The sequence below is a fragment of the Phalacrocorax aristotelis genome, chromosome 9, assembly GCF_949628215.1.
Source record: "Phalacrocorax aristotelis chromosome 9, bGulAri2.1, whole genome shotgun sequence".
In the NCBI taxonomy this organism is placed as follows: Eukaryota; Metazoa; Chordata; class Aves; order Suliformes; family Phalacrocoracidae; genus Phalacrocorax; species Phalacrocorax aristotelis.
Window position 1 is genome coordinate 31,403,630 of NC_134284.1, and position 24,733 is coordinate 31,428,362.

At 44.5% G+C, this 24,733-nt stretch overlaps 1 protein-coding gene across 2 annotated transcripts in view; it reads right to left on the reverse strand.

Annotated features, from left to right (window-relative positions):
• PRKCH (protein kinase C eta) overlaps nt 1-24,733 on the reverse strand; it is a 137,670-nt gene that overhangs the window by 85,700 nt on the left and 27,237 nt on the right. For both annotated transcript variants that reach the window (XM_075104152.1, XM_075104151.1), the window contains exon 2: nt 5,347-5,410. In XM_075104152.1, the coding sequence (XP_074960253.1) occupies nt 5,347-5,410 (64 nt within the window). The remainder of the gene's footprint in view (nt 1-5,346; nt 5,411-24,733) is intronic.

Here is a 24,733-nt window from a genome sequence, read left to right on the forward strand (position 1 = left end):
CTCAAAATTAAAAAAAGCAAATAGCAAGAGAGGTGGCAGACTGAGGGCACAGCAACACACCTTGCATGCAAAGCTGCAAGGGGACTCAGCTTGCTGTGGGACTCCAGTATTGCAAGAGAAAGGGGTTCATGCCATCCTTCAGGCACATACCTGGGGCCTCTCGGTGTCCAGTCTGGCCTCGCAGGTGTCCCAGAAGCACCACCACCACAAGTAATTCACCCACAGTCATTGCAATGCTTTTTATTTCAAATCAATCACCCCCTTCCCAAGAAGAAAATAACTCATGGGTTGCCCTTTCACAGCTGAAACTGGTACTCAGTAGCAAAGAGAGACATGTAACAGAGAGCAGGCCTGAATTCATGCCACCAACACCGACTCTGCAACACCCGATGGGACACCACGATAGCATCAGATTCACCTACTACAAACAAGCCCCAAACACAGATCCTCCTCAGAGGCATGGGGACACCTTCAGCTAGAGCCAGGGGACCTAGATGACACCCCAGAGAGCACAAAGAAATGGCCCCAGTCAATGGCATCTTCCTGCCAGGGTGCTCCCCAGTGCTTTCCAGGAGCAGTGAGGAAGATGACCTTACTCAGAAGCTGCCCATGTGGAAATGGTTACTGCCAAGGTTAGGAGAAAAGGAACAAGACTAGGGAGCTTTACACCCTACGCAGCACTACCTGGTTTAGAGAACAATAAAGCAGAAATTTTCCTTTAAAGGAGGCTTAAAACAGTTGAGATCTTGCGGATTGCCTCAGAGATCCTGGCACACACATGGGTCATCACAGGGAGGGAGGCAGGACACTAACAGTTCAGCTAAACCACAGCTCCTGTGGTCCTCAGGGCTGGGCAGAGCTGACCAGCCTTCTGACAGCTACAGGTTTGCTTGGTCCTACCTGCAGCATGCTGTGCCCTGCTCCCATCCCCAGTTCCTCAGCTGACAACGTGCCTCACACTCATGGATGAGGCACGTCCATGGCAAAGACAGACCTCTCAGAGAAGCCATTTTTCTTATTTTAAAAGGAGAAAGGGGAAAGGAGACACAAAGAGAAAGAGAGACATAAGAAATATTAAAGACACCATCAGAAAAAACAAACATATTAATATCCAGAGTAAAAAGAATAAGGAAATTTAAAAGTAAATCATAATTTTGATGACTTGGAAAAAAATCCCATTATCAGGCAGGTTAAATAAAGAAACCCCAGGAAAGATTAAATAACATTATTTGAGGGAGGGAGGTGGGGGACAGAAATCGATTCCTAAGCAGCAGAAGTCAGTCCTCCCCTTCTCTATGGAACAGCCTGGAGTGAAACAGGTCTTAGGTCAGTGAGGGAGATGGCTGGGGAAGAGGGTGCCTCCCTCCGCCCCAGCTGGGTGCCAGGGCCACCAGGACCCAGCACAACCTGCAGAGACACAGTCATGATTGGAGAAGTAATCTCCTCCCAGGGTAAGGAGATTTTCATTTTAATTTTGCACTGGTCACTTTACACAGGAAATGTCAGCTGAATGAGGGGAGTTAATATAATCAGATATAGCTTAGCACAGCAACAAATACATCCAGCAAAGAAAATAAAGATAGGCAGGGATAATTTCACTAGTCTTCCCTCGCTTCCTATTGCTCCGTTCCTTTCTCTTCCTGACAAATTACATGTATTTTTAACAAATGAAACAGGCATATTTCCCTGCCTCAAAACAGCAGGTTAACGCTGATGGACAGAAGAGCCATATGGGAATGCAGAAAGGACTAACCTCCTTCCAGCTGTACGTTTTCTGTACTGCCCTCATCCTGACAGTACACAAATGCTTCTTTCAGACACGCTGTGCCCCTCACAGGAGGGCCACCCTTCTTCCCCAACCCCACCATAGGTGAAGCAGAACCAAATTAAACTTTTGGTCAAAAGAACTTTGGATCAAACGAAAAAAACCAACCCCTCCTGACGCTAAAGAAAGCACACGCTGCCAACACCACCAGGACTGTTTATTTTGGGTAAGCTTTCTGGGAAAACAAAATAATTCAGTCTCAGGTGAACCTAACATCTCAGGCTTTTTTGTTTGCTTGGTTTTGGGTTGGTTTTTTCCTTCTTCCTCTCCTCCCCCCTCTCTTTAGCCACTCTTTAGGCTTTTACTTTACTGAGTTAGACAATGGTGGCTGAGACACTGAATCTGGCTGTTTCCATAAACAGAACTAGCTTGGGATAAAACTTCTGAGATGAATCACATGTTGGCAGCGTGAGGACCAGCAGTATGCACTGACCCTCCAACCTTTGCTTAGTGGAGCTCTCAGAGGTTTTTCAAGGGAAGATGCTCCCCACAGTTCAAACTGACTCCCCTACATTACCCTTTTGTTCCCACGGTCTATTGAAAGTGGCGAGGCTAGAACTGCTAAAAAAGCTTGTAGGTGGTTAGAAGAGTTGGTCTAAGGACACTGCCATGTTGCTTTTTTTAACTGCTTTTTTGCAGCACATCACCACCATTGCTGGATTCTTTTCAGAGCAGGAAACTCATCAAGTTACACACTTAATCATTTATAAGTCACAAGAAAATCATCAAAAGTACTAAACATCATATTGCTAGGAACTCCACATGGATCTACGTTCTACCCTGATGGGGTCTAACGCCAGCTAACATTGGGTTTTCTATGTACCCATAGACACAGACAGCCTTCACCTCGTCCCTGACGTGTTAGCCATAACTAGCAGAGAGGATGTGGTAGCAGCTGCCCTCCAGATCAAGGCAAACAAGTGGGAAGCCCCTTTTTGTGTTTCAAATTGTGAGTTATTGTCAGACTTCTTTCCAAAAACTTAAATTTCAAGTATAATTCTGAGCCTTCACATTTCCAGGAAAAAACGAGAGGAAAAAATAGAACCATTTTTCAGAAGGAAACCCCCTCCCTGACGGATGCCTCCGCTATCCAACGACTGGGAGAAGTCAGTATCTGCACTCAGGCTTGCCCTGGATTATGTCTATTCTCAGAAGGTCCAAATGTGACCACACATGGGACTAACCAGTCAAGAAAAGCCCCAAGAGCTGCCTTTGATCTTCCCGTTCTGGAAGTCCACACATCCTCAATAATGACAGAGGAAAGAGAAGTAAACCATTTCCAACATTTCTCATTTTCCTTGGAAAGCAGTAGTGGTACAAACATTTGAGTTCTCCATCTCTCATCTTTGAGACCTTGTCAGCATCATGCCTTAATAGCTTAACCACCAGCATGAGTCTGAACAACACTTTGGATTTATGCTCAAGCCCACCATCGCTGCTCAACCCTGCTTTAAATGGCCAAGCGTGACATACTAACATGTGGATACAAACTGGCATGCTGATCAGTAAAAGCCCTCTAGTTTCTTGATCTCAATACAACTCTCTCCCCATCATTGGCTGTATCATAGGCAATTAAAGGCGATTTCTAATGTCCTTTTCACCCCTACTAGTGCCTAAAAGCCATTGCGTTGCACCTGCAAAAAAGTCCTCCGTGTCTCCCTAGCACACCTTTGCACTCTCCCTGTTCTCTGGTTACAAATAGAAAGCTTCTCCCAAATTAACTTGAAAAAGTAATCCTCATGTCTCTCTGTCAAAGCACAGCTGTAGGGAGCATGTCCCTAGAGGAGAAAAGGGTAAATGATGTGTTAAGATTTTATGCATGGATAAATGTGAGAGCCATCCCAGACCCCAGAGGTAACACCTGGGCAGAGTAAAACATGCATTGCTACTTGACACATAAAAGAACTGAAAGTTGAAGTGATGCTATGTGGCCTGCCCAGCTTTACATGGGAAGTGAACTTCACTGGAAAAGTGAGTTCTGGTCCTCTGCCCTGCTGCAGTGCCAGGGTGTGACACCCCTTGTCCTCTCCATCATTCCAAGACCATACATTTCCTTAGGAATCAAAGCCAGCCAGGCTTTCTGTACATGTCTCCCTCCTGCAGGCAGGATTAAGCCGGGCCCCTGGTCCCTAGGGGTAAGAGCAGCCCCAGCTGCAAACCCTGCCACCGCTGCCACACCACACCACGGGGCTGGGAGCGCTGCCACTGCGGGGGACACCATCGCCCTATGAACCCTTGCTGGGCCCTCAGGTGTGGCTCAGCTGATTACAGACTGGATTGGGCTGAAACACTTTAAAAGGCCACAGCTGTCCTGCCAGGAGCAGAGCACTACTGGGGTGTAAACCACCCAAAGGAAAACAAAAACTTCACCAGCTCCTCTGATGCAGCAGCTGCCCAGGGCCCAGCAAGGCCTCGGCAGGCTGCAAGCTCAGCAAGAGACAGCTCCCCAAAAGCCTCCAAATAAAGTACAAGCTTGTATTCAAACCTGCATTTGAAAACCAAAGGCAGTGGCATTGACAGGCCTGGGCACCCAGCACCAGGTGTGAGCTAGGGGAGCTGCTAGGCAGGAGAGCAGATCTCCCCTGTAACTCTTGAAGCAAGCACCCCTCCAGCTTGCACCCTCCTCACGTCCAGGATGGAGCACAGCAGGGTGGGCTGCCCGTGCTGCAGCCCCTGCAACAGTCTTCATGCTGAGCAATCAGTTTCTGGAGCAGAACAAGAGAAAGCATTAAAAATCCAGCTCTCCCAGACTGCAGGTAACAGATAGCAGAGCAGATCCTGTCTCAATTCTTGGCTTCTGTACAGAAAACACCCCCCAACAAATGCAGTTTGAGGCCGCAGCTAAAACAAATAAGAACCATGGTGTAGGTCTGAAGAAAATAACCTTTTTTTGAGCCCCATTCCAGGTTTCCTGGGTTCTTCCAGCAGAGCTCACATCCACACTCATAGCTGGTATCACAGTAAACAACAGGGAAATTAAAAACATCACTCTATAAAAGACAGTTACAGAAAAAAATCCACCCAGACACTTTTTCAGGGCAGCTGTTGCACTAAAAAACTTTAAGTTTCCTGTGCAAAGTGAACTCGGGAAACAGAAATGCATATGAAGTAGATGGGAATCATTATGGAATAAAAATCACCCAGATGGTTTAAACGTGTTCTATTTTAAACATGTTCTACGCACTCCTTAGCTGGCCCTTCAAGAGGCACCCAGGTGAAAAGTATGAGTGACAAAACCAACCCATGTGAAGGACAACTTCAAATAAATAAACCAGATCAAGCACGAATCTGCTCCCTGGGTCCGAGGTCAGACCAACAGCAGTGCCAAGGGCACACGCAGTGAGACTCGTCACGAACAGGCCCTTCCACATTTCCCCCATCGCTCAAGAAATCTCTGGCGCACAACAGCAGACAGCCCATGTGGAGAATGCCATCCGCTTATATGCTGCTTGGTAAGTGATGGCAAGAGTATACACCAGAGTCCAGCTCTTAATGGAAACAAGCCAAAATAATTCCCTTACCTTCTGTGAAGCTGCCTGTAAGAGTTATGACGACAAACACTTTGCCTTCTGGCTCCAAATCCACCTGAAAAAGTGAAGGAAATATTAAAAGGTTGTTTTTCAATCTCTTCTTGGGATTTTGCATGGTAAATCTTGCTAATGTGGTAATATTTGAAGCTCGCTATATATCCTAATGCATGCCCTTAATTTTACAAAGAAGTCAAGCATCCATGGCTCAAGTTGTTCAACATTCAGGGCTCCGTAAAAAAATAAGGAACTTGCTTCCTTCTTTTTCCTAGAAGTGTTGAACAATCTCAACCTTGCTAGAGGAAACAGAGATCAAAGAAGAAAAAAATAAATTATGGTTAACACTGTTCAAATTTGTCAGATAAAAGAAGTGGGAGTAACATTAAAACACACACAATTCTCTGAAAAATCTATGCATATCTGTTTGGTGATTTATATGGATATTTCTTCCCTATTACATCTTATCCCATTGAAATTATTTCCATCTCTCAAAATACCATCAGTACTGGAGTAAATGCTGATTTCTTACATAAATCACCTTTTGGCCTTAAACCACAGAAAATAGGTGCTGCTACCTAAGGACTTGTGGTTGTTTAATCTAAATTAGATAGAGACACAGAATATAATTTTAGGGATCAGAGATTCAATCCAAGTGTCAGTCAACCTGTCCTTGAAAGAAGGTATTTATTATCTGGTGAGTAGGTTTTTCAATTTTAGTTACATTTTTAGTTAAGGTCTTGCTTTTAGGGTTTGGTTTGTTTCTTTTTTTTTTTTCACCAGCTAGTTTTTAGCAAAAATCACAGCTAAGGATCCCTGAAGTTTGAGTCAGGCTGTCACACAGAAATCTCACTTTAAAAAACAAAACAAAAAAAAAAATCACAAAAAAACCCCCACAAAAACAACCCAAACAAGGCACCCCCCAATACATCCGAATTACAAGGTTAAAGTCAACAAAGAGGAGCTTCACACTTCGTGCGTATCCATAACCTGTGCAGAACAGAAATTCTGGAAATAGAGCTCACTGGAGAAATGACTAAAGATGATCGTTCAAACCCTGTCTGCTCTTGTACAGCCATCTTTCCTTGGTCTGGCAGAAATAGAAGCAAGTCTTCTACGTCAGCAGCATCAAGTCTCATCACGGAGGTGCCCAGAATTTAATACACCTTGGTGTGCACACTGTTGAGTACAAAAATATTTCCCAGTCCTGCAAGAAAGGATGAGCAGCCCAGGCTCCCTCTTTTTTCTCGGGTAACACACTACGTATTCTGCCAACCCTTTGATTCCTCTCCAGTGTTAACACATATCACATCACTCAAATAAACCTCTAACCATAAGCCTAAGCTCCCAGAGCAACGGTGTATGGACCACTGCTAATCCAGGCAACACTTGCCCGTGGTTTGCTAAACCCTGCCACGTACCAACTGGTCCTTTTAAGGGAATAACATTAAGATACAGGTAAAAGCGGAAGCTGAACTCTATATATCTAACAGAGGAGCCAAACAGCCATGCTACAAAGGGACAGAAAGTATCTGCATGGCCGTAAACGGGAAGAAGGTGTCCAAGCTGGACTGACTCTGCAGTGTTAAGGTATACCAGCACTTTCTGCTGGCATCTCCACACCCAGGAATGCTAACTGCAGCTTCACTAACATGAGCCAAGAGAAAACAATCTTCTGGGGTAAGTGAGGGGTAAGTCACCATGCACTTCCCTAGCCTACAGTTTGTTGCAGAAGTAGGGAAATTGTTTTTTAAACCAGAGGGAATTTGTTAGGATGAGCAGAGCAAATATGTTCAGAGAAAGGATGAGAGAACATCCTATTCAAATTACTCTAGCTACAGTCCAGAAGTGGCACATCTCTATCAATGGAATAAAAAACAGGGAAGCTAGAACTGCTTAGAAAAATCCTATCAAAATGTTGATTTTATGGACACTATATTTTCCGCTAAAAAATCACCTCACAGCGAAAATTTAAATTTAATATTTAGCTTTGACTCAGTATTTTCACGTTTGCTTGGGCTGCCTACTACACTGGCTTTAGGAAGCTGTGTTTGAACAGCCCTCTGTCTCCATTAATATGAAAGACATTCCACAAATAAACTTCAACTCCAGCAATATCATGCATCATTTTTGCCTAAATTTCAATTCACTGGAGAGATACACAGCTTTATAGAGAAACAGTTCTTTCAAAAAATATCTATAATATTTATATATATACAGTCACCCAAATTGATTAATAGGATATCAAGAATTCAGATTTTCTGGGAAAATCCTTACTGAATTAGGTTTCCAAAAATCATTCTTCAGTGCTTATCATTTTTCTGCCAGTCTCCATACACAGCAGTATGTTAAACTCTTGCTTTTGCATTCATAAAAAGGATCCTTCCTCTCGCCTTCTGACATACATTGTCTCCAGTGGGACAGAGCAAATCCCATGCTCCTTGGTTAGTCTTTAAAGCAAAGGCTTGTCAAGACACAAGCAGCTGGGCTGAGGCCAGGAGATACAACAAAAGCATCATCCACCTTGGACACAGGGTACAAACAAATGTTGATCCAAACTCTGTGACACATCTTGCTCTCATCACTGCAAATGGGACTCCTCTGCTCAGGGTAGCATACTCTTCCAAAAGAGAAACAAAATTATTCTGGAAGCGATAACAGCAGATTTACAAGAGTTCTAAAACAATCTCTCTCCCCTCCAGACTCCAAGATTAAAGACCAGTCAAATCCCCTACACCAACTAAGCAGCCATGCCCATATAATACCATAGTTTAAGAGCACTCAATAAAGAGGATCTAGCTACACTCAAGATCTTCTCACAGCACCTATCAGTAGGACCTAATGAAAGTTTACAGCCGAAAGGCTCCTAAACGAGGACTGAAGCCCTAGCATGCCAGTAGCTGCTGAAATTTTGGCACACCAGCACCCCACTGGACACAGGACCAACAGTGAAATCTTGTCCTATTCAAGAGGTTAAACCAGACAGTCTTAAGAGCTTCTCTGGTCTTAAACAGCAACAGCAACAACAAAAGATAAGATATGATGAAATTAAATAATTAATAGACCACTGGTAGAAGTCTGGCTTTTAGAGCTGCTGTGATTTCCTTTAAAGATAAAATTTGGCCAGCTAAGTAGCTGGTAATGCCATATCTGAGACCAACTCCCAGATATGTAGAATGTGCCTGAAACATAAATAATCTTTCACCCAGAAAACTGAAAGGAAAACGTCTGACTTCAGAGCTGCCCTCCCACAAGCCTACCCGAGATCAGACGATCGAGCAGCTCCCGGACAGCAACACCCACCTGACGAGACACGCTTCCTCTCGTCATCACACAGACCCCCACAGGCACACAACATGGAGGGGCCTCATGCTGGTGGCAGTTAACTCCTGCGAGCTCCTCACGCTTGCCGGACCACAACCCGCGATGCCTGTGCAGCCAGACATACTCACACGCTGAGCCTGCGTTAAGAGCAAGCGGCTGCTAAGCCCGGGCCCCAGGGCTAGCCTCAGCCATCCTCGCAGCACGGTTCCCCATGTTCCTGCCCCTGCTTTACACCTTCATTACTGTCTTCATGCTTTGTGGTGCAGCTACAGAAACAGCACAGGCTTCGGGGTAGCTTTACCGACCCAGCGAGCAACTGCAGCATATGGGCATGCATAAATATGCCCATAACCATCTGAAACCAGATGCCCACAAATGAGGAATGTGGTACCCTACTTCTCCCCCAAAAGGAGGAACTCCTAAATAAGCCCTACTTCAACCTCCTCAGTCAATAAAGAACTTCTATCACAAGCACCCACTTTTACAGACTGAGAGGACTTCTCACTATGCTATGTGATTTAATAAGATTCAAGCACTTCAAAAGGAAGCAACTGCCAAAGGACTGGCCTTCCAGCCACAGAAGGGATAACCCCATCCAGTGACAGCTGGCTGGCGGCCCAGGCCCTGACTGCGCACTGGCTAGGCTCCGGCGATGTCGGTACCTCCCAGCATCAGCGAACACCCTTGGGATCCAGTCTCAAAACAGCAGTGTGGGTGAAACACAAGTACCGCGCATACGCCAAGTTTTGCTTCTCACTCCTTTCTTTTCTTCCCATAATTGACCATGGCTGCTTAAAGGCAAAACCCCCCATGTTTTCATAGAGAAGCAGAGGCCACAGTATTGTTCTTGACAGAATTAAAGTCCAAAGCAGACCATGCAATCAGTTTGGGTCAACAAAGCAGCTGATGCTGATCTTTCTCAAAGAAACAGGAGAGGCTCGGAGAAACTCGACAGCCTGAGGGCAGTGCAGACGATGCTAAGGGGGAACTCCTATATCACAGTGCAGGAGGTAAGTGATACAGAAATGTAACCATCTGTATGTATTTGACAACAATATTCAAAGAGTAATAAGTACAGATAAAAGCTTCCTAATGCCAAAATCTATTTGGCACAGTATAACTTCTTTTAGGGAATCACAGAATTCTGCCTGAAACGTTCAGTATCAGGGCAGAAGATGCACCATAGTGGGAGAAGTCCTGTTGGGAGAAGCAAAGGAGAAGTCTGATTTTTTTTTTTGCATGCATGATATTGCAAATGCTATGAGGTAAGCTGATCTCCGAATAAATCAAACTGAACTGGTGGTGTGCAGCATCACACCCTTGGCACGCGCAGCTGTAAACAGTATTCGCCCTCCTCTCTGGTGCTTTCATCCTCAGCCTGGTCCCCCAGAGAACAACTGGGAGGAAAAACATCGATTTAATGGCCGGTTTTGAGGCAACTTGGCCAAGTTTTAGCTAACCGGGAAAGGAAATTGTGCTTATCAGTGCAGTAAAGCCTTTAATGGCCACTCTCTTCTAGTTCAAGGAAATGGAAGACATCACATTCCTCCAGAGCACAAAGGGTGGATAAGAACAACTGCTGGAGCCCACGAACCCTCTTTTTATCTGTAAGAGCAACACAGGATATTGGCCCAGAGGTAAGCATACACTTCTGTTGAACTTCACAGCCATACCTAAGAGAAAACAAGTGCTGGAGGATTTTGGCAAGCAAGCTGGAAATGAGCAGGTAAGGACTGATGAGTTCAGCCGAGGTTTCATTACGCTTCCATTGTGAGATGCAACACTTTGGCAGCAAGGCTGAACACAGGACCAAGGAGGACCTCGCTCCTAATTGAAACCACTCACATGGTGCCCCATGCCTGAACTTGCTGAGATCACACAGCTCCACGTGACTTCAAAGGGAGCTGCAAGGGATTGGCTTCCCACAAGGAGGGGCCTCAGTCAACCATCTCACATGCCTTCTCCAGGAAAGGATTCTACTAATGTTGTTCCCGACAAAGCAGGTGTTATTTACTCCCCTTCTCTGCGTTACAAAAAAAGCTAGTTTGGGAGCGAACAGATGCGGGGAGACAGAAACAGGACTCCTTAATCATAAGCCTTCACACATATAATAAAAACTGGTCGTGTGTGATTCATCAATGGAAGAGTTTGGAAAACAAATTCAGGAGGACGGTAATCTCTCAGGCAACATATCAACACCCAGCTGAAGCATGCACTGAACTCGAAGAGCAGGTATAGTCAGTCAGCCTCTCAGAGAGCCTGGCATGCCTCTGAAAAACTCACCGCAGATGGGAAGAGGCAGATCCGAAGGGTGGCTGCCCACCAGTGAGTCGCTTGCTCTCCAAAATGGAGACAAGGTGGACCTCCAGGATGAAGAGACATCTTCAGCGCTGCATCTGGCATGAATATTAATTCTTGCAAATGCAAGATCAGAATATATTTTTTCCTCCCCTCCCCACAACAGATCAGTCTTCCTAGACTGGGATATCTGAAGTACACTGAAATCAGTGGGAACCTTTTTATTGTCTTTGGATCAGACACAAAAGATGACTGCATTTACCCTGGAGCCCAGAACATCCTTTTGCCCATTGCTGCTCTGTCCTTTCTTCCCCACAGGCACAATTAGTAAGCATCCTAGAAGTACAACCTTTTTCTAAGCCATGTCAGTGCTGACGTGGCTTCAAAAACAGAACAAGCCAGACACTTGCAGTGAATAAAGCAAATATAAAAGCTACCTGGGGACTTAATTAGCTTAATTAAACAAGTAGCTGTATCCTTTGACTTCCTACACAGTTTTTAAGTTTAATTAACAGAACTGCATATATAATCAGTCATTTGTAGAGGCAATTCCCAAGGCTCTGTTCAGCTGAAAGAGCTGAAAGTCTGGGTTAGGCTAAAGCTGGTTTTTCACATGCCTCTAGTTATTTCTTTTAATTTTTCTTGTTTAAGCTCCTAACATCATGGTTATGGAATGTCAGATCCTTCTGTATTTTAATAAGGTAGCACCTCCACCTGATCATGCCTTTGTTGGACAGGTCAAGTAACAACTTTCTCAATGAAATACACAGTGTCTTGATTAATCAGTCCTTCTTGTGTACGTTTTGAGGCTGACAGGCACCTGTCTATCAAGTCAAGCACCTTTGAAAAATCCTTAGGGCTATCTAGCACAAAGGGGATTTTTCATTTCCAGGCCAACAAATTAAAGTACTTTTCCTACAAATGCACAGCATGCAATTTTTAAGATTCAAATCAGTGTGCCTAAAAGAAAGAGAAAAAAAAAAAAAACAACCAACCCACAAAAAAAGAACAATGGGGTGCAAGTATCTTCTTATTCCTGCAAAGGCTGGCAAGTGCTTAGGGCAGTAATTTCCACTGCAGGTGCCAAAGGCAGACGCAGACAGTTTCTCAATGACCCACAGCAAGCTCTGTGCAGGGGAGGCCCTACGAGATGCCATTTGGTAAACGGCAGTGACCCCAGCTCTTGTTCCACCCAGGCTTTGAACCTGGTGCTGCCAAAGAGCAGCATCTGCCTGCTCCCACCAAGATTTAATTTTGGTGCCAATTCTCAAAGAGCAAGCACAGGATGACACAGTGCCGTGGAAAGGCTGCCAATCCCACCTCTAACTGGTAGGTCCACGCACCGTGCTGAATTCAGAGCATCGAAACCCTCGCAGCTCACTGATTCCAGCTGCAGTAGATGCACCTAGAGATGATACCTCGTCCCTTGGGGGTCCGCCTGGCTGTCCCCTGGCAGGGGACAAAGGCTCAAAACTTCGGCCTCCTGCAAGTGATGGTAACTGTCAAAGTTTCAGAAACCTTTCCAACAACTATTACTGCCGTATGTTTAAGACTGGATGTAAACCCACCAATGGGTGGAAAGTTAGTCTCTCTCGTCACTCCTATAACCAGTTATTCCAGCTATTACTGTAATATTGTCATTCTAATTTTTTGTTCCAGGACAGCGGTTTAAAATATTACTTTTGTTTTCAGTCAAGCTGCATAATTACAAGCTGTGCACCAGCCATGAACAATCATGCATAACTAACAACTCTTAGCCAATCCTGGACTCTTTAATCAATTTTAGTCTGGTTTCATCCAAGAGACTACCTGCCTCACAGGAGATTTGCTCAGGTAGGAAAAGCAAGGTCTGCAATGAGATTTATCTATTCCATGAAAATTCCTGGCAAGAAAACCTGCTTGAAGGGCTACAAATAAAATACAGATTAAAAAGGAGGTTTCAAATCTTGGGGGGGGATGGGGGATGGACAAAACACCACTTTCAACGGCATGAGCCAAAGCCTGGTCCTAATAGAGTTACACCAACTTATATTGCTTTTGAGAAATCCCATCTCTAAAACAGCAAATGATTTATGAGTAATAGGTGCAGGTGGCTGCTCTTTAATATATTAGAAAAAATTGCAGGGTTATGAAATTAAAAAGAGAGAGACACACAATTGGTTCAGGGACTATTATATTTTTGTTCTCCTTACATTTTTAAAGAACTACTACTCCTCTCTGGAGGGATTTCTGATCTCTTTTCCCTGACTGAAGGTTCTCGAAGACCGGGCATTGACCCCAACAGTACCACCACTGAGCAAGAATCCGTTCCTTCAGAAATTTAAGTGAAACTCAAAATTAAATGGGAGATGGAGGAGAGTCTAAGAGTCCCATGCACACACTGGAGTCTGCAGCAGAGGAGGGCTCTCATCCACAACTCCAAGGCAAGCGTGGGACTAGAAATGAGTAGGGTAGTAAACGGGCCAAGACGAAAACATGAAAGATGACCAGACCCTAGCAGCAAGGGTCCAATTTCTGAGGCCATAGAACATGCCAAGCACAGGACAACTCTGCAAACTGCCCACAAACAGCAAAACAGGTGCTGAAACTCTCACCTTGGAGCCTTCCCCTCTCAAGTCAGCGGGGCGGTTTGTTGTCAACCACCCCCCGCAGGGCCCCACAGGTCAGGGGAGGAAGGTGGTCTCCCACGCTGCTGCCAGCTCGCTGTCAGCAGCTCGAAGCGGCGTGCACAGCCCGAGCTTACCGCAGCCAGCTCTGCAACCGCCGGGGCACAGCCGCGCTGCGGCGCACAGCTTCCTGTCCTACACGGCTCCTGCAGCGAGCCAGAGAGCTCCTGTACCATCAGATGGGGTAAGCTGGTCGGAGCAGCACTACTGGGATACAGAGCCCTGGAAGGCCACGGTCCCCCCTTTTGAGCAAAGCATTGGGGAATGGATAGAAGTGAGGCAGCAAAACGCCTGCTCTGATCCAACCTCGCAGCCAGGAAACCAAGTCGCAGGCGACTGCTCCACTTTCCTACCTGGCCACCAAACAGCATCTCGTTTGCTCTAGTGACTGCACATGGCAGCCAGGGGAGATGTCAGGCAGAGGGGACAGGCTGCTCTGCGCCTCCCTGAACAGCCTCTGCAAGGCGGCCGAGCGCAGAGAGCCGGGGCAGGACCCCACTTCCTGGGGGGCTTCTCAACACCTTCGTGCCGCCTCCCACGGCCTGTACGACCACAGCCCGCGCGCAAACAAGATCGCTTGAGCAGGACGCGTTCTGCCTTTCCCCACCACATGCACATACAAGCTTTAGCTCTGCTGTGCACAATTAAACATACAACTTGCTTTGTAACACCATGCGAAACACCACCATGTCCAGTCCACCAGATTTTCCTCCCAACTCCTCTTGCCTTTCTCCTACAGCAACTTTTTTTGGTTTTTTGTTTTTTTTTTTTTTTTTTTCAAAAAAGGGGGCACAGTGGGCAGAAAATCAGAGATTACTTTCATTTCCTAACAGGCAGATACTGATATCCATGCAGCTCTACTAAATTAAAGGATGGCAAATGCAGGGCTTCATTTCCAGCTATTTGAACACTTGATTACAGCATAATACAGCCATGTACACATTCGGTAGCTGATATCAGGCTACCAACTTTGCATATGTAATGCGTGGAAATCTGTCTGCAAACACCTATATATGCAATTGAAGGTAAAAGAGGCTGAAAATGGGACAGGGGGTCTGCACTTGAGAGGACCTAGGAGCTTTGACAAACACACAAACCATAATCTTATATTTCCATTCAATAAACAGTAACAACAAGTCAATAAACCTCAACAACCAGTTATCACCAACAAAATAAAAATCTTTCAACAGCTACAGAGCCCTGGGACACCACTTTAGCTATTACATTCTGGACACATGAGTTGCAAAGGGATGATGCTCACATTTTAGGTCTCTCACTGAGCACAGAATGCAGGAAATGCTGTTTTCTATCTCCGAGTTCTGGAGATGATCAACAAATGTATTTTCCATCACATATATCAGCTCACTATAACTTGGCAGAAAAAACAGATACTTCTGCCAGTTTTGCTGTACAGTAATAAAGAAATAAATGACTGCCAAGCAGGCAAGTTGGTGGCACTTCCCATTTGGAAGCACTCCAAGGGACAGAGCAATGAGTTGTTGAGTGGCGTTTCCTCAAAGTAAAACACTGACATAGCTGAGCTTAGCGCCACTGCAATGTCCCACAACAAAGAAAGGGCAGGTGAGTGCTAGTGAGGGAGTGAGCCCAGGTAGCCCATGCACCAGCCAGTAAACACCAGAGACCTGGGTTTTGCCTGGAGAGGAACAGAACATTCACCATACGGAGATACAGAAGAAACAAAAAGATTGGACAGAGAAGCAGTAACAATGCTCTCGGTCTTGAGGAAAATTCTTCCGAGGCACAGCATTCACCTGCAGTCTTAATTAACCTTATTAACAATTCTAGGCAGGCTTATGAATAATTCATGACTTTACATTAAGCAGCAAAGCGTTCATCATGGTCTGAGGTTCTGTGTTCAAGGCACTCCTGTTGGACTCCCAAGGATCATCACTGCACAGCTACAGCAGGAGAGCGCCATGTCTCCTAGGGGAAACGCACTGGGTCATACAATGCCACACAGGGCCCTTAATATCTATTCATAGATCCAGCCCAAAGAATTGTGGCCCCTAAACCAGCTGCAATACTCTGCAATGAACTCCTCTGCAGCTGTCTCCCCAATACCTTACTCATTTACACACTTGCTTTATTCTCCAGTATTCAGTGCTGGAAAATATTTTCCTGTTATTTGTAAGTTTTATTGCATAAACTTACACTTCTGCGAAATTCTTCTCATTTAAGTCTCCACTAGATGTGTCACTATTTCTAAAATATCTTCCTACTACATATAATTCATGTGATGCTTTTCCATTTTTGTCCAATAGTTCTTCCTTCTTTATAAAACCTTGCCACAGCTGATAAGATCATGAACCATTAAAATCCATAGTCTTCCAGATATAATCCACCAAATTTCTCAACACCCCGGGTAGAAAGGTCACAACTTTCTGCTACTCCAGCCATTTCTGTCAGAGACTTACTTTTGAAGAGTCAAATCCCATCTTTTGAATAACAGAAAGTTAAGTCCTGGTGGTATAGCAAAAGGCAAGCTACTGAAGAAGTCCAGCTACTTATGGTGCTTGATTACTACTACTGGGTGCTGTGAAATAAAAAAAAAAAAAGGATCCCAGAGTGAGATATGATAAGAATCCCGATGCCTGCAGCTTGACAGCAGGAAGGTGGGGTTTTGCAATACAGAGATTCAAATGCAAACCAAAAACTCCGCAGAGGGCTTGATTTGCAGGCACCTACTCTCTTCTTCCCTTCCACACCAACTGTTCAAAACATCTAACCTTAGTAGAGGACCTTGCAGTACCAAACCCTATGCTGTTCAGTTGGCAAACGTTTTGTCTGCTGCATAAGGGGCCAACAGCTACCTGTCCTGATCATCACTCACCTACCTCAGCCTGACTTCCAGAGCTGTTGTACACTGGGGTAGCTGGAACCCCAAAACATGGACGGTAGGGCTCACAGAACCTCAATGCCAGGTACACCCACAGCACTTGCTTTCACTCAGGGAAGCTTCCCACGCAGGCTGCCATCCCCTTGTTGCAACCCTAGTATCACATTCCTACAGCGGTGTTGCTGTATCTCTCCTAAAGGCAATACGATGTATGAAAGGAGCTGCATATGTGAGATCATACACATCGCCTTTTCAACCAACAACTGCAAAGCCCCTTGGGGTGCTGGGGGAAACCCTACACCACCAATTTTATAGACAAGGAGAGCAATGTACGGAGATGGCAGGAGCGGAGCCAGAAGCAGCACTCGTGGTTTTCAAAAGCCTGACCTAGCAGACTGCATGGCAGGCATGCGCCTTGAAAAAGTGCAAGGAAAACTCTACAACCCATGAAAGCAATGTGTGTCTGGGCTGCAGAGTGGTTCAGACATCAAGAAAAGTCAGTTGCTCCATGGCACCAGGCTGTTCTTTTCAGTGACTATAAGGCCTTGCTCTAAGTGCATTGGGTGGGGGAATGGGACACCACCACCAAATCTGTCAGTATTACAATGAATTATGTACAAAAATCAAGTTATCAGCAATATTTCTGACAAAAAGCGTGGTTTCAAATGACACGACTCAGTGGCATGCCAGTCTTTAGAACTAAAGCCCCCATCACACAGATATTCCCATTTAAAGCCATAACTGCATTACTCATCCTTAGTGAGGATACAAAAAGGAGGGATTAATTCCAGCAACTTATGAAACCGGGATCCTGGCATGGGCTGTAACACCATGGAGAAGCCCAGCCACCTGTGCTCTGACCACTCTTCCCAGATCTTGAATTAGTCACAGTGACTTCTTCCTTCCTCCTCTCCCATCCTCACCTGGCAGTTTCTTAACACTGAAACTATTAAGGACCAACATTTATATCCAGCTAGCATTAATCCACCACATCTCCTCTCACTCTCCATGTTGCAAGATGATCTATCAAGTGATTTGAGACAGAAGGATGAAAGCAAGCTATCAAATATGGGTGGTATCTCACAGGAGAGAATCTGCTTGGGACACAGGGTAAGATGGAGAGGAAGGTTAAAAATATTTTAACTTACACACTCATCCCTCTCCCATTCCCTGCCAACAGCTTATGGGATTGTTTAACATCCCTGGTACACACATCCCAGAACATCATGTAAAAGCAGCAGCAGTTTCTGGCCACATAGCCAATTAGATGTTTCTAAAGGTACAAAAAAAGGAGTGCCAAGGCGTGCACTCCCCCAGCATTCCTGAAGGTATGATGCTCGCTCCTAGTGTCCAGATGTTACCACTCACGTCTGCAGTCTAATCCCACGAGGTCCAGCACGGGGAGTCACAGTCAAGTCTTCATGCAGCAAAAAGAATGTAGGTTGGGATCCAGTACGCAGCTGACAACACCCAGAAAGGACATGCCATTGCCAACATTTGTTTTGCCAAGTTAGACCATTTGTATAGTGGTTTTTGTGGGTTTGTTTTTCTGTTTGGTCATCTTTTGTGGGGGAGAAGGAGGGGAAGCGTACAATACAGAAATATTTCTGTAAAACAGCAGTTTGGAAAAAAGGGTGCGTAGATGAGGTTCTTCATAGTAAAGGACCCTGGGTTTATATTTGTATTGCAAGGATTATGAGGGGAGGAAAAAAAGTCCTGAAATCCTGAAGCCAAGCACTGCAATAAGAGACAGACTGTCCAAGATCAAGCAATTTTTAGTCCCATCAAGTCTGTGATTACAGTTTTCCTCATCTACCTCATGAGAGAGATGATCTCACCACATGCTTGTGACCATACAGTCATAGCTGTGACTACAGCAATTGAGTTGAGATGGGAAGGAGCTGCAAAGCATCAGCCTTCAGCCTTCTCCAGGCCACCAGATGGGTGACAAGGCGCTGTGTCACTGGGGTTTACTCTTCAGCTGACCCAGCCATCTGCCTCCATCTGAAGGAGGCGGCACTTCTGGGGTTTGTGTGCAACTGCCGGCCAACAGGCAGCTTGTTGGCACCTATCACCAACATGTTGTCAGTATTTCCCCTTTTTAATATTTCTTTTTCCCTTTCCAAAGCATGGTTTCAAGATGAAGAAGCACTTCTCAACCAATGTGACCTTGGATTAAAAAAAGGAGGCTGGGAAGGAAACACAGAAAGGGTCTGCAGAGGAACAGGTCAGAACATGGTTGGAGTGATTTTGCTCACATGTTAATGGAGAACATAACCTGATGCTGATCACATTTCCCATTCAAAGTGCAACATCACCTGCAAAGCTGCAGATAAATGTCCTTCTCTTCAAGCAGAGCTTTGGCTGGGGATGACTGCAAGTCCAAGCACATGGCAATCCCAGGTAAGCCAAGAGCAGGACAGGCTCCGTTACAAAGCCCTCGTATTTAGGACAACTGCTGTCGTGTTCCCTCCTTGATAAATATTTAGTTCCTTTGTGAATGGAAGGCCTGGCATTTTGTCTGTGCCACAGCCAGTGTTGCCTGTGCTTTATATTACAAACACACGTGCTTTTAACTCCAGCCCACTAGCTAAGATGTTTAAAAGTATAAATTCCCTTCTGGAGCAAAGAACTTCCCTACCTGGGTGGCACTGCTAATGTGGACCTTACGCTCCTCTTCCCATTGACAAACAGCCCTTGCTGAGGGAGGACACACTACCTGAATTCCCAAAGCAAAGTTTTATTCACTCCAGGAAAAGTCACATCAATTTTAGTCTTATAACCTTAACCAGAGAGCTGTCACCAGCTGAGGGCAGAAATCCCTTGGACAGCATTTATCTTCTTTCAAAATAAAATCAAGTAACTTGCCTTCTTTAGGGTTTACTGAGCCCTGTAACATAAAGCCAAGAAGCCAGTCAAACAGTTCCTCTCCTCTGTACAAGCAGGACTCTCTGTAACAATCTTGGGGGAAAGTAAATGAAAGAGATACAATCCCTCTAATAACTGCCATACATCCAATGAAGTGAACCATTAAAACGCAGTCCCCTAAGAAAGATGATAAAACACCTAATGTTGTTCAACTAGTGTGCATGAGATTGAAAGACCCCCAAATAAGACCACAGAAGTGAAGAGTTAGATCCTAAGTGAGTGGTATTGGAGCTGCTGACTAGATCCTTACCACTGCTGCACCGTGAATTTTGGCTTTTTATGTACCTGAAAGTTTCCTCTTGCAGCCCAGCAGCACTTGAAAGGCTTCTGGGACACACAGAGTAATATGTAGCACTGGGGTGGTTTCAGAAACTGTGACAGAAAGTCTGAACAAGTAGTGACCCACTGGAAAATTCACAGCGAGAGATGGAAAGATCTGGTACTCTTCAAACACCTACATGTTCTGGCTGTGGCTTCGAAGCAAGCCACAACACTGCCTATTGTAAAGAGCACCGTTCCTGTGGAAACGGTTGCTTAATATTGTTAGAGATGGAGTAAGACTAAATACTATAGGCGTACAGAATTTTGCAACTACCCATTTACTGACTAAAAATATATATATTTAAAAGAAAAAAAAGGTCCTGTTCTTACTGTTGACAGTGAAAAAAATCAGGCATGGATAAAGACTATTTTTGTGCAGCTGAAGCAATTAAAAAGACCCCACAGTTCTCTGCAAATAAAATTTCATATGCCCAGGTCTATTAACATATGGACACTGTTTAGTCAACGTAGAAACAAACCACAAAACTTACACTGAGAAAATGTTGATGAGCTTTTCTGAGGTGAGGAGGATTCTTTCAGAACAATCTTTCAGGAGCCAAGCACAGGGGCACCAAAGGTTGTTTAAAACTAGCAAGCGTCAGCTACTCTTTTCCCACCTAATGTTCGTGTTAAAAACAGGAACAGGCACTTCCAAAATGTTACTAAAATAAGAAGTGGCATTGCTTAAAAACAATGAGTACTGTATAACCATTGCTGAGGCAAGCCTTTTTGCAGTAAGCTTATTTATATATAGAAATAGATCCACTGACCCCATTAATCACAAACACTCCTTTCTCTACGACAAAGGGAAATGACAAACTTGAAAGACATCAGAAACTTTCTGAAATCACACCTGCATAAGCCAAAACATAGCATGACTTGAATGATCATTGCTTCTCTTTGAAGAGATCCACCCAGACCCTACAATTTTATTCTTGACAAAGTCAGAAGAGTGCAATTCTAATATGAACCACCTGATAATTTTGGATACAGCTTCAATTCTCCATTCTAAGGTTCCCCTAAAATTCTGGAGTTCTAAAGTTCTTAATTCTTAGAGTTTTACCCAACAAAGTGGTAACCAGAGGGAATACACCCAGTCAAAGGGATTTCTGCTCATTACACACAGCTCTAAGCGAGAACCGAAATAAGTGTGCGTTGTGCCCTGTCTGCCCCACAACACAAGCGCGTTCACAGGCATTTCTACACCATGAGCATTAAAATCCTGCGCTCCTGCAAAGGTGCAGCCACACGCAGCAGCTGCTCACCCTAGACAAGGGAAAAGACACATCTTTCAACACCCCTTTGGTGGAGCTTAGGTAACATCAGAGTGGGGGTTTGTACATGTCCGACAGTGGCTGTAGTTAACTGCTGGGAAGAGCATAGGGTTGATTATGCGCTGATAAATCATTAACCAAGTTCTTCAGCAGATACACAATAAAGGGAAAAGGCATCTTGGTACCAAGCTTCGATCAAACGGAGATTGCTGTCCCCAGGCCCCCCAAAGCTTCCCTCCCCTTTTCTTCCGGCTGTCACCACTCTCTGCAAAGGCAGCAGAATGGACGCTGCTCTCACACAACTCCAAAACCACAGCTCACCACATTAACTCATTCAGCCTTTGACTGATGTTTTATTTAGCAAGCTCGGCTGTGAAATGGAGTAGGCGAGAAGCAGAGACACGAGCAGGAAGCACTCTACCTCTCCTGCTGCACAGCAACTGCCCATGGGGCACAGGAGGACAAAATCCTGCTGGGTATCCTCCTAGCTCTGCCCTGCACAAACTGCCAGAGCTCACAAGTCACAAGCCTGCTGAAAAAGTGCTCCATCATGGTTAAACACAAAACCCATTCCTAGTCTGGATGACTTTGTAAGCATCCACGCAAATGAAGAGGGTTTCATCCACACTAGCACACTACATATTTTGTCTACAAGGGGTTGAAAACCATTCTGTGAGGATGTGCAGCATAGCCTGAATTTTTGATGCTTCATTCCTGAGCCTGCCGGACACTCCAGAATCCAAGAGTTTGCTCTTCGTTTCAACACTGTCACTCCAAGACAACTACAAGCCCTAAGGATTTGGATATAGTGAGCCCTGACCTGTAGAGACAGACAGTGAGTGCAGTGGTCCTGCTGTCCTTCAGCTAGAGCTAGATATCTTAGCCTCAACCTATACAGATCTGGAACATACGAGAGAAACGATATCTGCTTCTGTAACATCGCTGCCCATTTCTTTCGTATGCATCATACTCCTGTTGTCCTTCAAAGGGAAAGGACAGAGCCCTACTGTCTGGGCTCGCTAGCGCAGCTCTAAACCTTCCTCCTTTCCTGGATATGATCACAACAAACTCGATGCTGTTCTAGGCTCACGCACAAAACCATTCAGCAAGATTTTGCAAAGGAAAGTGAAACAAGTTCCTTCCTAGAATCAAGATGGAAAACTTCATCATCTTTATTGGCAAGACAGGCTAAATGTTACTTGAGCTAATTATTTGAAAATGTGGTTAAAATGAGTTACTATCATTAAGTAATGATGGGGTTGTTATAATAGGGGCTAATTTTTTGAGAGGACAATGGCTTAACCTGGCACAGCTGGGTTTCTACCCAGTTCTGCTCCACACCAAACCAAGAACAACTTAGTAGCTCTACATAAGCAACTAAGTCACCACAATTACATCCCACTACATTAAGGAAGACTTAAACCAGCATTTTTCCTGATGTAGGTCTGTAAGCTGCCACCTCATGAGTCCCTTGCAGAAACAAGAGGCTGAAACTTCTAAGAAAGGAAACTGACTGTCGGGTCATTTCCAGCAATCTCCAGAAGGCCACCCTCCCTCACAAGCCAGTCTTGTGAGCAATTCTGGTGAGAGTACCCAAAGCTCCTACACTGGACTTTTTACTGTTATTAAGTAAACAGATAATGAAGTGATATGCCTGAGGCCCCATCTTGCAAACTGATTATCAACAGCAATATGCCCACAAAGCCCTATTAGAAGATGGAGGATCATCCTACACATTTGACACCACTGTAGCTTTCGTATTAAATAGTGTGTTCCACCCAAATAACTTTGGCAAGAAACCCCACCATGGATTTGGACCATGCAGGAACATTTTCCTCACATGGTCTTATTTTTCTTCCAGGCTCAGGAGCAAAGTGCCTTACAGAATAAATTTTCATTGAATATATTAATGTTAGATGCCTCAGTCTCTGAATGACCTAGATAATAAACTCATTGCACGGAAGCCAATTCTTTCCTCTTTCTCAAAGCTCCATGAGCACTCACTGTGCTCAATAAATAATGTACAACCCAGCCACCATTATAAACCCTTGTTGCATGCAAGAAGGAGGAGAGAAATGTGTCCGGTTCTTCTCTCAATTAGACCGGTGCAAAGCTGGCAGCCTACCCCCATTGATGCCACTGGGAATCCACCTGGCAAGCAAAAGCAGAGGCAAGCACTGGGCTCCTGTTCTGCTGAAATCTCACAGAAGACACAGTTAAACCTTTTAAAGAGTGACATTTTACAAGTATTAAGAAAGGAGAAAGACAACTTCCGTGTCAATGTTATTAAAAATAGATGCCAGAAAAAGGAGGGATGGAGAGCAGCTTCCCATGGAGTGTGCTAGAGTTTATACATGAGCAAAGGATAAGAATTGGGCCCAACTGCATGAAAACTTTCTCCTTCTTCAGATTTAAAGCATTTACATTTTAAAAGAATTAAAGGAAATGAGATAGAAGAAAACATTCAGTAAATCAATCCCCAGATTTCACCAGTTAGAACATATTTTACCTCTGCTCTTCAATCCTGCAAAAAAGCGCTAACAAGCTCTCTGGCCTTGTTTACCAAGGAAAATAAATGCAGGACAAAGTAGGAATTCAAACAGGATAAGCTAGTCTTTCATTAGTTGTTCGTGATCTAGAACTTCATTATTCTGAAGAAACTTAGCCCAGAATTGAATACATATAGTACAGGTATGAATATATATATGAATACATATAATACATATAGTCCAGTCTAGGTGGAGAAGATAACTCTAGAAACCAACTCGCACATAGACAAGCCAACTCCAGTGCTATCAGAGACAGCATTTATTTGCAACTATTTGGCCAGATAAAAGCCCTTAGGAGAACCGACATCCCATGCTGATTTTTACTGTCATAGTAAAACTGTCGCCCTCTTTCTTATCCAGACCGTTGAGACAGCCAGCTCCAGTGAACTGACACAACACTAAATGAACTTTCTGACAGTGCACATCTCTGACTCATACTTACAGCACTCAGCATAGTTATGACTGGTCCCTGCTTGGAACTACTACAGCATCTATAAAACTGTCAATGATAACAAATATTTTCTATCCAAAAGCAATAAAAGGATTCCCAAACTAAGACCCCTTTGCAAATAGGAGGCTTAAGATACTAAAGGAAGTGGAGATGTATGTAGAGACTTTAATTTACAAGTGATGTCTTGCTTACACGACAGAGTAAAATTAAATTTACTCAAGACAAAAAGCACAAAATACAGTACTTTGCTAAAATAGAGATGAATGACAAAGACCTAAGGAAAAAAAAAAAAAAAGAAACAAGCCAAGGAAAAACAGAAACCACAGAGCAGGCCAGAGAGGGGGCTAGAAACCAGAAGTGCTGTAGGAAGGTATAAGCTGCTTTTTTAAACCAAATGAGACCAGCTGACAAGTTAAAATCCTGCCTCTGAGGATGGCTTACACTAAACATACGAGACAAAGGCAGAAAAAACATCTCAGTGTTCAGATACAGAACCACCATCTCAAACCTCTCCTCAGCCCTTAGATGGACATTGTCAGGCTATCTGTCAGTATGGGTGTCTTACTATTACGTGTAATGTCCTGGGACAGCACAGATACACAGCCTGTTTCCTCACATCCTCTACCATCACTCGCCTCCTTCTGAGAGGGCTCTGCTGATCTATCAAGCGATTGCACACTGCAACTGATTTTATCAATCTATTTTTCTTAAAACAC